The sequence below is a fragment of the Ovis canadensis genome, chromosome 4 (genome assembly GCF_042477335.2).
Source record: "Ovis canadensis isolate MfBH-ARS-UI-01 breed Bighorn chromosome 4, ARS-UI_OviCan_v2, whole genome shotgun sequence".
In the NCBI taxonomy this organism is placed as follows: Eukaryota; Metazoa; Chordata; class Mammalia; order Artiodactyla; family Bovidae; genus Ovis; species Ovis canadensis.
In genome coordinates this window covers 80,391,095-80,403,166 of record NC_091248.1, presented here as the reverse complement: position 1 = coordinate 80,403,166, position 12,072 = coordinate 80,391,095, and the positions used below count along the sequence as shown (strand labels likewise).

Below are 12,072 nucleotides of genomic sequence, written 5' to 3'. Positions count from 1 at the left end.
CATGAAGCCTACATTCTGTAATTCTAAGATTTTTTTGGATTTCTTTTCTCTCTCCTCTTCTTCCCTCATCCACAAATATTTTTGATGGTTGATTTGAAACTGAAATTTGAATATTATGGCATTTCACCCTTAAATATTTCAGTTTGCGTCTCCTAAGAACAAGAGTATAACCACAGCACCAGTATCAAAACCGAGAAATTTCACATTGACTCAGTAACATCCACTAATGTAAAGCCCATGATCAGATTTCTCCCAGATGGCTCCAAAATGTTCTTTGGGCTTTAGTTTTTCAACCCAGGCTCCATTTAAAGTTCACTTGTGTTTGGTTGCCATGTCTCTCTAATCTCTTTCAGTCTCAAATAATTTCACTCTCTTTTTAGTTTTTCGTGGAGAATGTAGGCTCTTGTCTCATAGAATGACCACATTCTAGATATGTCTGTTTCGTTATTGGGTTTATGTTGAGCAGTTTTGGTTAAGGACAGTACTTGCGTGATGCTGTGCGCTTCCCATTGCTCGCATCAGGAGCACAGGATGGAAGTGTATTTTTGGTGATGCGATGCTAAGTTGTGTCGGTCCTCTAGGGGTTCTGCCAGTCTCTCTTATCATAAAGGCAACCTTCCCCTTTGGAATTAATAAGGACTCTGTAACTTTTAGACCATGTGAATATCCTGTGCCTCAGAAACCTCTTAACCTACGGTTTGAATATCCGTTGATATTAGAAATGTAAAAAATGGCGATTTCCTAATTTTTGTCATTTTATCATTCCTTTTCCGTTTACTAGGCAGCATGTTTCATAGAGAAGAGCTTTCTGTTACCTGCCCCTGCCCCTCCTTCCTCCTCTATTGGCAGACTCATGGATTTAAAACAAAATATGTATTTATATGGTATTGTCCGTCATCATCGTTGTATGCCCCAAGGTTTCTCTTTTCTCATGACTGTATTTGCTTGTCGGAGCAGCCCATCCTTTTCTCATAGTGTCTGTCTCTTTTCGTACAATTTCCATTCCTTTTTAAACTGTTCCCCTAGTCTCCCTAATTACTGTTTCGATTGCTGTCTAGATGGCTGTTCTGTTATCTCAAGTTCCTGAGAGTCCTGTTTGTTGTGTCAGTTGACTTTCACTTATGGTGGATCATCTCATATATTTAACAGGTTTTTTGTTTGTTTGTTTTAAGCATATTTTTAGTTGGGACTTAAAAAAAAAAAACAACTGTCTCCTGGGGAAGCTAGATTGTAGAGCTCCTACTTGCTTTGTAGAAGTGTCTCTCCAGATAATTTTACATTGCTTCAGTGAGGTGTGCTGGGACATTTTATGTAAATTTCTTACATTCTGGATTCTTGTGCAACATGTTGTTGTTGTTAGTCGCTTGTCCAACTCTTTGCGATCCCATGTTCTACCCACGGAATTCTCTGGGCAAGAATACTGGAGTGGGTTGCCATTGCCTTCAGGATCTTCCTGACCCAGGGATTGAACCAAGGTCTCCTGCATTGCAGGCAGATTCTTTACCATCTGAGCTACCTGGGAAGCAACATGAGTGGGATCAGTTCACACTGGGTTCAGTGCTTTCATCAAATAGACTATATAGTAAGTGATCAATGTCTTTCCTCTCATGGGACAGCTTTCGTTTGTAATCATGACTAGTTTAGTCAAGTATGCAGTACCAAACACAGGGGAAAGAACAGCTCCTTGTCTGTTTTTATGCTAAGATCTGGTGAACTATTCTGAGTATTCGGTGCAAAAGCAGTTGAACATCATAAAGCATAGCACAAGCTGGGCATGTCAGTCCTCTCAGAGTCTGCCCGCCTGGTCATGTTCGACAGCCTTGCTCAGGCTTTCTCCAAAGTATAGCTGAGGCATCTGATGCCCACAGAGGTGAGTGTCTTGCCTAGGGTCACTCAGAGTTGGGGGAACAAGGGCAGAAACTCCGGTCTCTGAGTGGCTCTTTCTACCCACCCAAGACCCAGTTATCCAGGGATTGAGTCCTGGCTCTATGTAGCCCTGAATACTTGCAGTGCCCTAGCCTTTGCCCCTCCTGGAATGGGGGGTGTGGAGCCCACAGAGGATCTTGGCTGGAAAACGGAGGCCTTGGTCCCAGCAGGCAAGTGGGTATTTCCAGCCTGGCTCCCCTAGATTTATTAGATGCACACTCTGACACATGTCTCTAGGTTATCTGTACAATCGCATTTTGAAAAATTGTTTTGAGTCCTTGATTTATCTTTTTGTCATTGTTGCTCATAATAGTTTTCACTCAAAGGCAAGAACATGCTTTTAAACTGACCTTTTCAACTGTGTAATGCTTATGGCACAAAGGGACACATGAAAGGAACAATAGCACATTCCCTAAGTGTGAGCATGACTGAAGTCTCCTCTGGTGAGGAGATTTATGGGAAGCGGCACACAGCATCTGAGCCTGACTCTCGTGGCTGATGGATGGCCTCAGGGTGGAAGTCTCATGACCGGGAAGAGGCCCAGCTGTACCCTGCACAGCGGGAACATCATCCCTGCCCTCTCCCCGTGGCTCCTGCCAGTCTGCGTGCTCCTGCGGCTTTGCCCTTGGGAACTAAGGGGACCATGTGGGAGGTGTAGGTTTTGTCTTCTGGTCCACAGGCAGCCATGGAGAGTTCTGGACAGGGAAAGGAAGCATCAAGTATAAGAAAGAGCAAAACAGCATTTGGAGCCAGCGGCCTGGGTTTGAGCCCTGACTCTGGCACCTCTAAGTTGAGTGACCTATGTGAGCCGCCTAGCTTGTGTGAGGGTCATTCTGGTATTTGGCACCCGTTTTTGGAGCAGCGACTAGGTGCAGGGCACACAGGACACAGAGGCCATCAAGAGAATCCTGTAGTCCATTGTTCCTCCTCGGTGTTTCTCTCTCTGTGTGTATTAGTTTCCCACGGCTGCTCCAGCAAATCACCCAGTGATTTAGTGACTTAAAGCAACATGAATTATTGTCTTGCTGTTCTGGAAGACTGAAGTCTGAAATCAGTTCCACTGTGTTAAAGCCAAGGTGTTGGCAGGGCTAGCTGTTTAACAGCTAGAATCTGTTTCCTTGCCTTTTTCAGCTCTTCATGGCCACCGTCATTTCTTGCCTTGTGGCCCCTTCCTCTGTCTTGAAAGTGGATCGTTTCAACCTCTGTTTCCATTGCCATCCTACCTGTTCTCTGCTGTGTCCGATCTCCTTCTGCCTCCCTCTTATAAGGACATTTGTGATTAGGTTGGCCCCTCTGGATAATCCAGGATGCTTTCTTCCGTTTCAAGATCTTTAACTTAATCTCTTTGGCAAGTTCTTTTTGCCATACCAGTTACCATTTTCCGTTTCCAGGGATTAGGATGTGAATATCTTTGGGGGCCGTTATTCAGCCTACCGTGCCATGTCATATTGCAGTTTGCGTCTGTTTATTGTATACAGCTGGGTCTCACTGGGGCAGGGAGACAGACCTAGTGCGTGGATAATTGCCATGCGCTAGCTAGGTGACTGAGTGAAGAAACGAATAAATGCACACTTTGGAGTTGAGAAGAAGGTAGCATTCCAACTGGGCTGAAAAGGATAAGTATGAGTTTGCCAAAGGATATTCGAATAGGAATGAACAGCTTGTGAAAAGGTATCGAGGCGTTAGCATGAGAAGTTAGCATGGAGGACATGCAGGTGGAGTGGGAGGGTGCAGAGGGAGGTGGTGCTGGGGTGGTAGGTGGCCAGGTCACGGGCAGCCCAGCGCGCACACTAATGGGCTTGGGTTTTGCTTTATGAGGAAGCAGTATATATCGTGTTTGCTGCCATTATCTTTGGCGTTGTCAACCATGAATTGGAACTTAGCATGGGTGCTTGGCATCTAATTCTACAAGGATTAAATTTTGTGCTGCTGCGGCTGCTGACTTATAACACCTCCCCTAAAGGCGTTCAGGAGGAAGAGTGAGGCACTCTGTGCTCTGAGAAACTGGCAGGACAGGTCTTTAGATAGTTAGATATTCTCAGGGTGGAGTTTATGAGCCCAATTCTTGTATCTCCTCATATTTAGAAAAGGACTAAAATTCTTCATGGTGATGGTTGTTTCTTGTGACTAGCAGAAGCTTCATGAGGCCAGCAGAGACTTTCTACCAAAAAGTATGTGCTGGACTGCATACACTCCTCCTTTTCCAAAATCACGTATATACTGCCTTTCCCCTCTATGCCTTTGGAACAGTCTTTCAGAGCCACCTGAGGAGCTGTCTCCAAGGCTGTAGACATCATATTGCCCCCAATAAAACTTAACTTGCAGCCCTCACATTGTGCTTTTTTTTTTTTTTTTTTAGTTGACAGTGTCATTGCCTGGGCTTGTATTTCTGTACTGCCACAACTTGCTGTGTGACTCTGGGGAGATTACCGGACCTCTCTGAGACTCAGTGCACTGACCACTTCATAAGGCTCTTCTGAGGAGCAGGTGACTTTTGATGCTGCAACAGTCAAAGAAATCAGAAAGCATCTGCTGTTATAATTGCCATCATTTTTATAAATAAGATGACCACTGTTGATGATAATGATGATGGTGAACTGTTGAAGAATTTCAGCCAGGCCGTGGTGTGGTCAGACTTTCTTTATAGAAACATGCCTTTGATCCTCGTGAAGATGTAGGGTCAGTACCAGATAGGGCATCACCCTGGGGTCAGGAAACCAGTTAGAGGGCTGTGAGAATGATCTGGGTGACAGACGAAGAGGCAGAGAGCAGAGATGGGTACCAGAGAGATGTTGGCAGTGGGATGTGCCAGAGGCATCTTTACTCCTGATATTTCCAGCTCAAAATGGTTCAAGGTGGCTCTTAGAGGCCATCTAGCACCTGCGCCCAAGTCCTTGCTTTTCAGACTGGGATACTGAGGTGCAGCAAGGAGAGGGCCCTTTGCCTTAGTCTCTGAATGGAACAGTGACAGAGGGGATAGAAGAAATGGGACTTTGGTCCTTGCCTTCCCTTGCAGCGCGGGTGGTAGGGGAGAGGTGGAGTCAGCGGAGGCTTCTGATGAAAGCACAGTTCTTCATTGCTGGGCACTGTGCTGGGGGGTACAGCCTCTCTTTTAACTCCCTGCCCAACCCCAACCAATGTCCTTCTGCTGCCCCTCCGTGCCTTAGCTCTTCTTTCCAAGTTAACTTGTTCTTTCACCACTCCCAAGAAGGCTTGCAGAATCCTGGTAGCATAGGAATTTTGTGGTTTCGAATTGAGGAAAGTGGGCTTGGCGGAGTGGAGGCGGACACAGGAGGCTTAGGGCTGCCTGGGAGGAAGGGGAAGGCACTCTGTATTCCAGTGCCAAAGACAGGAACCCTGGGGTCCAAAGCGGTACGTGCTGGGGGATTCAGTACTGTGCGTCCTCTGTGGTCTTCCACTCACGCCCCTTCATACATCTTCAGGAGGAAGCCAATTCAATAGAACCTACTGTGGCAAGATTACGATTGTTACTTCAATCATATCTTATCCTGCAAGGATGTTGGAGGAAAATACATTTCAATGCTACGTTCAAAAGAGCTGTCATTTTTAACATAGTAAATGGAGTTTTCAAGAGGGTGATGTAATGTTGTTAATTTTTAATACATTTGAAAAAAAATGATGTTACTTTAGTTCAGATGAAGCATGCTGAAGGAAAAGAAAATCTGAAGAGAGCTGAAATACAGGTGGGCTGTTTAAAGAAGGCTCTGTGTGCACATCCCTAAATCTACTAGTCAGAATCACAGAAGGTATTCTGTCTGGTGCATTCTAGAGATTTCTGAGAAATGGCTGCTGATAGCTTTACAAGAAAGCTGGGAGAAAGGAAACCAACAAAAAAATGAGATAAGAAAATCTGTGCAGTGCTTGCAGGAACTTGATTCGTGTGTGTGCGTGTGTGCGTGCACGTGCGAGTGTTTCCCAGCAGTATCACAGTGGCATCAGCAAAATAGCTTGCATTCAGTTCTTGGCAAGTGTCAAACTACAGGGTCTCTCATCCTGTATTGGCTGGGGTGTGCTTGTGTGTGTACACAACTGAAAAGTGCCCCAGAAGTGATTTGATCCCATCTGACATGGAACCTGTGGCTCAGCGAGAGAGAGTGCTGGTACATGGCACACACAGAGCGGCAGGGCCAGGTCTGGAGAGAACCCCCTCCTGGAGGCCCAGCCAGTGCTCCTCGCATTCTTCTCTGTTGTTTGCATTTCTCTGGTATTCTCCTATGGTACATTGACATTTCCCTTTATTTTTTTTCCTCTAGGAAAAATCAGTTGTCAGTGTCCAACAAGGTCGAAGGTGATCTGGATGTGCTGCAGCTTGGTAGGTGCCCCTGGGGCCTCTGTGCTTGCCCCACAGGGTCCAGAGGTCTTCATTTGGTCTGTCTGGGAGGTAGTCCGTAGTGGGGCTTTCTGCTGGCTGGGGCAGGGCACCTTTTCTCCCTGCTGACCTTGGGAAGGAGGGATTGGCCTAGAGAGTAGAGCAGGTTTCTCTCATTTTTGGTTGATGTCCAAATCCATTTTCCACTGCCCGTCTCACCTGGAGAAATATAGAAATCTACACTTCTAGATCTACACTGGGAGAGAGGGGGTAGAGTAGCATTTTCTGCATTGGGGGGTTCTTTTAGGGTTTCTCAAAACCTACAGAAGTCTCTAGAAGATAGTTCTCAGTCAAAATATTAGTACGTCTTCTCTGCCTGGAGAAGCCCGTCCTTTAAAAGTTTTTACCCCCATATCCTTGGGGCTTCCCCTGGTGGCCCCAGATGGTAAAGAATCTGCCTGCAACGCAGGAGGTCTGGGTTCGATCCCTGGGTCAGGAAGATCCCCTGGAGAAGGGAAAGGCTACCTACTCCAGTATTCTGGCCTGGAGAATTCCATGGGCAGAGGAGCCTGGGGAGCCACAGTCCACTGGGTCACAGAGTTGTACACGACTTTGTGACTAACACACACCACCTCACTGAGGTGTAAAATACAAATCGTGAGGTGCGTCAGCTCATGCCCTTCCACCTGTGAATGCATCTGTGTACCTCTGCTATAAGATCTAGACAGAAACTTGTCCATCCACTCTTTCTCTTTGAAGCCACCTTTTTCCCTCTTTCTGGAATTCTTTATTCCCCAAAGACTAGTATGTTTGCAGGCGTTGGCAAAAACCAGGAATAGAATTAGGGATGACAACCAAGGACCAGACATGAAAGGACGAGGCTTGAGTGCCATTGACCTTTGCTCTTCTCCTGTAAGCCAGCGATGTATTGATACCTTTTGGACCATTTTGGCATACAAGAGCTGGGAGCTACTCACATCCTTTTCCTCTCCTTTTAAGCACTCCCCTTTACACGAAGGAAGAAAGCAGCTTGCCCTTTAGAAGTGACTGGTGTGAGACAGGCTGTCTGATGGTTTGCTTTGATGAAGTTGAAAGGCAGGGACTGGCCTCCGAGTGATGGAAGCAGGGGTTTGTTTACTCTACTTTGTTTTCTTCAGAGGTAACCGTTCCTCCCAGGAATGGCCGGTGGGATCATTGGCCCACCCAGGAAGGGGCAGATTTCACTGGGCACACGGCTGCGCAGACTGAAGCATGGAGCCAGAAAACAATGGCATCTGAAACCTTTCTGTAAAGTGTTCTAAGGTTTTCTAATGAAAGCCACTCCTGTCTGGATGTAAAGTGAAGCGGTTCCCGGCCCTCAGAACCCAGAGGGCTTCTGCTGGGAGGAAGGCTTTTAGCAATTCTCTCAGAACCCAGCTCTTTGAAGTGTGTGTGGTTTTCCAGAGGGAGGCCGGCCTCTCTTTGCTGGTGGCTCAGCTAACGATTTAGAGAAGGACCCTGAGATAAAAGATCAGAGGTCCAGAGTCCTCTCATGGAACCCAGTTACCCCGAGAGAGTGGAGGAGAAGTTTGCGGTGGGGGAATCAGAAACAAGGAATGCAGTTTGTTTAGAGGGACAGCATTCCCCTCCTCACCCCAGTTCATCTTTGTTGGGTTCACTTCTGCCCACTTTGGTTAGCTCTTACATGCCCGGGCACAAACAGGACTGTTGAATATGGGCAGAGGTGATGAAAAGTGGTCTTGCTTTCCTGGAGGGTGGGGTTGGGTAGGATGAAGGAAGAGAGGTGTTTTGTGAAAACCATGCCAAAGTAAATGATCAGCAGCTCTTCACTGCTTCAAGAGGTGATTTAGCCAAGTCTGTGGTGGGTTCCACAGTTGGGTATCATTTAGGCTGGGCTTTGAAGGATGGACAAGGTCTTATCAAGCAGAGATGTGAAACGAATGATGTTTGAGGCCATCTCTGGATGTGGGTGGAGGATGAGTTTTAGGGGTAAGAGCCTGGATTTTGGGAGACTGGTTGGGGGGCTCTTGGAATAGTCTAAAAAAGAGGTGACTGGGCCCCTGTCCTATCTGGGGAAATCCTCTGGTTATTTCAAGACCCTGCTCAAATACTTACCATTTATGTGAAGCTTTTCTGACCCTGTAGGCAGGATTACTTGCCTCTTCCTCTCTGCTCTTAGAACCTTTGCCCTAACCCCCATTTTAGCCCTGACGTCATGTATATGTTTAGGGCTCTGTCTCCCTCTTTAGTTAGTGAGCTCCTTGAAGGCAGGGATGGTGCTTTCATCATCTCTGGACCTCTTCTGTCCCACATACCCAGTGGCACATCATGGGTCTTCAGTAAAGTGCTTGATGAGCAAATAGGAAAATAATGACGCATTGCTATAAAAGTGGAGAGGAAAAGTGTGGGAGGTGGGCAGCGTTATGAGGCATTCTGGGGGCAGGATAACCTGGAGGCTAAAGCAGCGTGCTGTGTGGGAGAGGGTTGAGGTTTTGGCCTGGGTCCCTGGTGGAGGGCTGGGGAGATGGATTCTGTAATCAAAATAGAAGCCTGGGGGGGTTCGGTGCTGAGATTCCTGAGTCTGGGGCATTGGGGCACTTCCAGCGGAAGACATCTTGTAGTTACAGTGGGAAATACTGAGTGGGGACCTGGAAAAAAAGATAGGCCTCTATTAAGTACTTCCAAGGTTATGTATATGTTTTCCTTCTCCAAAGGGTAAGTTAAATGGTATGGGAAATAAAATCCCTTGCTTTTTTTAACCAGATATTTATACCGGGCCTTAAAAATAGCAACTGAAAACCCTCAGCGTTTGCAGCTAGGTTTGTCTGTTTGGCCAACAGGTCACGCCAGAGTGCTTTGTTTTCCCTGCACGGCGATCCCGCCACATCTGCACCTGCCTAGCTGCCTTGAACAGCTGGCAGAGGCCGAGAGAGGCTGCCTCCTCCTGGGGGCGCCACCCAGTCAGCCTTCCGTGGGCCCCAGCCTCCCTCCTTAGACTTAGTTCATGGGCTTGAGCAGAGCCCGTTTCAGCCCCGCTTCCCTATGGGACATCCCAGATTAAACAGCAGCCTCCCAATAAGCTTAAACCCTGCCCCCTCTGGGCCTCCCGGAAGCAGTCCAGGCTGAGGCATTGCTGAGGCCTGGTGGAATCGCTCAGTTCTTCTCCCACTGTTTCTGGGCCTCAGATGCCTAGGGTTGAATTAATCACACATCTCCATACCTTAGTGAACATTCTCAGTTTTGATCTTTGCAAGGCTGCCCATTGTCCGCCGTCTTACCTTTCTGTCCTGATTTCGCTTGAGCCCCACCCCACGCTCTCGTGACCCTCCTCACTATCAACCACTCCACCCCCGTGTATTTAGTGATTTCTTTTCACTTGTGTGTGTTCTTGCAAAAATGTTTAGAGTTGTTTTGCGTGCATGTGTTTATACTGGATGTAAATTGTGTTGTGTTATAAATTTCATTTTTTTTCTTACTTTCCCTATCCAGTGGCATGCTTTCAAGACCTGTGTATGTTACTGTGTGAACATCTGGTCTTTATTTCAGGTGTTTTTGTAAGACTGTGGTCACAGGGTGGCTTTTCTCTGAGACCCTCACTAAGAAAGTTTCTCATTTAAATTCCAGACTTACTGGAAACTTTTGTTTCAGCCTTTTCAGTGCACTGAGCCTCTAGGAGTTGGCCTCATGCTGTGCCTGGTCCTCCTCCAGGGAAGAAAAGGAGGCTGTAGAGTAAGATGTAAGGCATTTGTCCTGGGATGTTGACCTTTGAACAGTATCTCAGAAGATGCGCGGCAGGGACTGTGACATTTCTACAGGCTTATGGCAGATAATGTTGAGGTCTATACAGTGTGGTGTGCTTTTTAAGTAACCATTTAGTCTTGGGAAAAGGGTGGGAGGAAGTCTCCAGAGGCTGTCTGGAGACCAGCCTGCTGAGCTCTGCCAGCATCATTGCCTTGGGCTGTTTTCATGTGGGTCCCGCACCTGAAGGTTCTGGTAAGTGGTGCCACAGCAGGTGTAATGGCGAGAGGGAGCCTCACCTGCCAGGGAAGGCACAGGCTGGAGCGGCCAGCACTCACTCCGGGACCTTCTCTGGGCCTCCATCACTCCAGCTGTGAGAAGGCTGTATTTGGAATGTGACTTAGTGTCCCTTTCGGCTGGAGATCCATGGAGGTCTGATCGGCAGGATGGCAGAGCTGTTGGGAGCTGGCCTGGGTGTGTATTCTATCTCTGTAACTTTCCACCTGGGTGACTTTAGGTCAATGACTTAACTTGTCTCAACCTCAGTTTCCTCATCTATAAATGGGCGTGATGATAATTACTCTCTTGAGGAGAGAGTGGTGCTTAGATGATAAACATAGGTCGTGAAAACCACAATAGTGATAATCTATTATAACTGTCATTATTCTCTCAGGAAGGGCAGCACTTTCTTTCCTACTTTTGCCCTTTTAATGTTTATCCTCGGGGGGACAGATCTGTGGGTCATGTCCGCCTTTTGGAGGAATCACATCTGGGCCAGGCTTTTCCGGGACTGAGTCAACAACTTAGGCCTAGGCCTTTGTTTCTGCATGTCCACAAGCAGAGCCTTCTAGTGGACTGACTGTCAGTATCCTTGGACCAGCATGGGGTGACAAGGAGCAAGGGCTGTTGCTCTGCCTTTTTCCTTCTGATGGGGGCTTGGGAACCCCAGAGGGTCCACAGGCGGGTGGATGGTGGAGGACCCCTCCTCTCATCCCAACCCTCTCAGCATTTATCAGTGTCCTGGGTGTTAAATGGCCTCCTAATCTGTTCTCTATGCATCATAACGAAGAGCTCAAACGGCCGCGATTTTCTTTCAGAGGATGTGGAAGATGAATTGGTAAGGGAAGAAATCATCCTGTCTCCAGTCTCATCAGTGCTCAAGCTGCAAGTAGTATCCAAGCCCATCGACCTCTCGGTGGCAAAGGTAGGTGTCAACTGCAAAGTGTGACGTGATGTGTTTCTTAATTCGAACTGGTGTGAATTGGTGAAGAATTGATGCTTTTGAACTGTGGTGTTGGAGAAGACTCTTGAGAGTCCCTTGGACTGCAAGGAGATCCAGCCAGTCCATTCTGAAGGAGATCAGCCCTGGGTGTTCTTTGGAAGGACTGATGCTGAAGCTGAAACTCCAGTACTTTAGCCACCTCATGCAAAGAGTTGACTCATTGGAAAAGACTCTGATGCTGGGAGGGATTGGGGGCAGGAGGAGAAGGGGACGACAGAGGATGAGACGGCTGGATGGCATCACCGACTCGATGGACGTGAGTTTGAGTGAACTCCTAGAGTTGGTGATGGACAGGGAGGCCTGGCGTGCTGCGATTCATGGGGTCGCAAAGAGTCGGACACAAGTGAGCGACTGAACTGAGCTGAACTGAGCTGAATCAGTGTGGTGTGACTTGAAGGCGTCTTGACTTGAGTTGGTGGGAGGAGATGATCTTCCTCTCTCTGCCTTCATTCATCTCGTTGTAATCTCTCAGTCATTGTTGAAATGGGATTTGCATGTGATGTGGAAAAACACATGAGCGGAGAAATGGGGACCTAGTGCAGGCAGCTCCCTCTCCCTCTCTGAGAGTAAAGGTGAGGATACACAATGTCTTCTCACTGAAACATTCCAGGATCCAGCTTTTCTTTTGGCCCAGAGCTGCTTCACCATGTCTGCAACCTGCTAACTCCAGAGTTGAGCTGGGAACAGAATAATCATCCTCATTGGCTTGACTCTGCTCCTGCACTGGACCCCTGAGCGGTGCTCAGGCTGGGCAGCAGTGAAGGGAGGACAGGGGCATGTGGCTAATGTCTCAGCA

At 47.6% G+C, this 12,072-nt stretch overlaps 1 protein-coding gene across 4 annotated transcripts in view; it reads left to right on the top strand.

Moving 5' to 3' along the window:
- Nucleotides 1-12,072, top strand: part of MINDY4 (MINDY lysine 48 deubiquitinase 4) — a 119,843-nt gene that overhangs the window by 51,488 nt on the left and 56,283 nt on the right. For all 4 annotated transcript variants that reach the window (XM_069586726.1, XM_069586725.1, XM_069586724.1 and 1 more), the window contains exons 6-7: nucleotides 6,201-6,259; nucleotides 11,092-11,198. In XM_069586726.1, coding sequence (XP_069442827.1) covers nucleotides 6,201-6,259; nucleotides 11,092-11,198 — 166 coding nt within the window. The remainder of the gene's footprint in view (nucleotides 1-6,200; nucleotides 6,260-11,091; nucleotides 11,199-12,072) is intronic.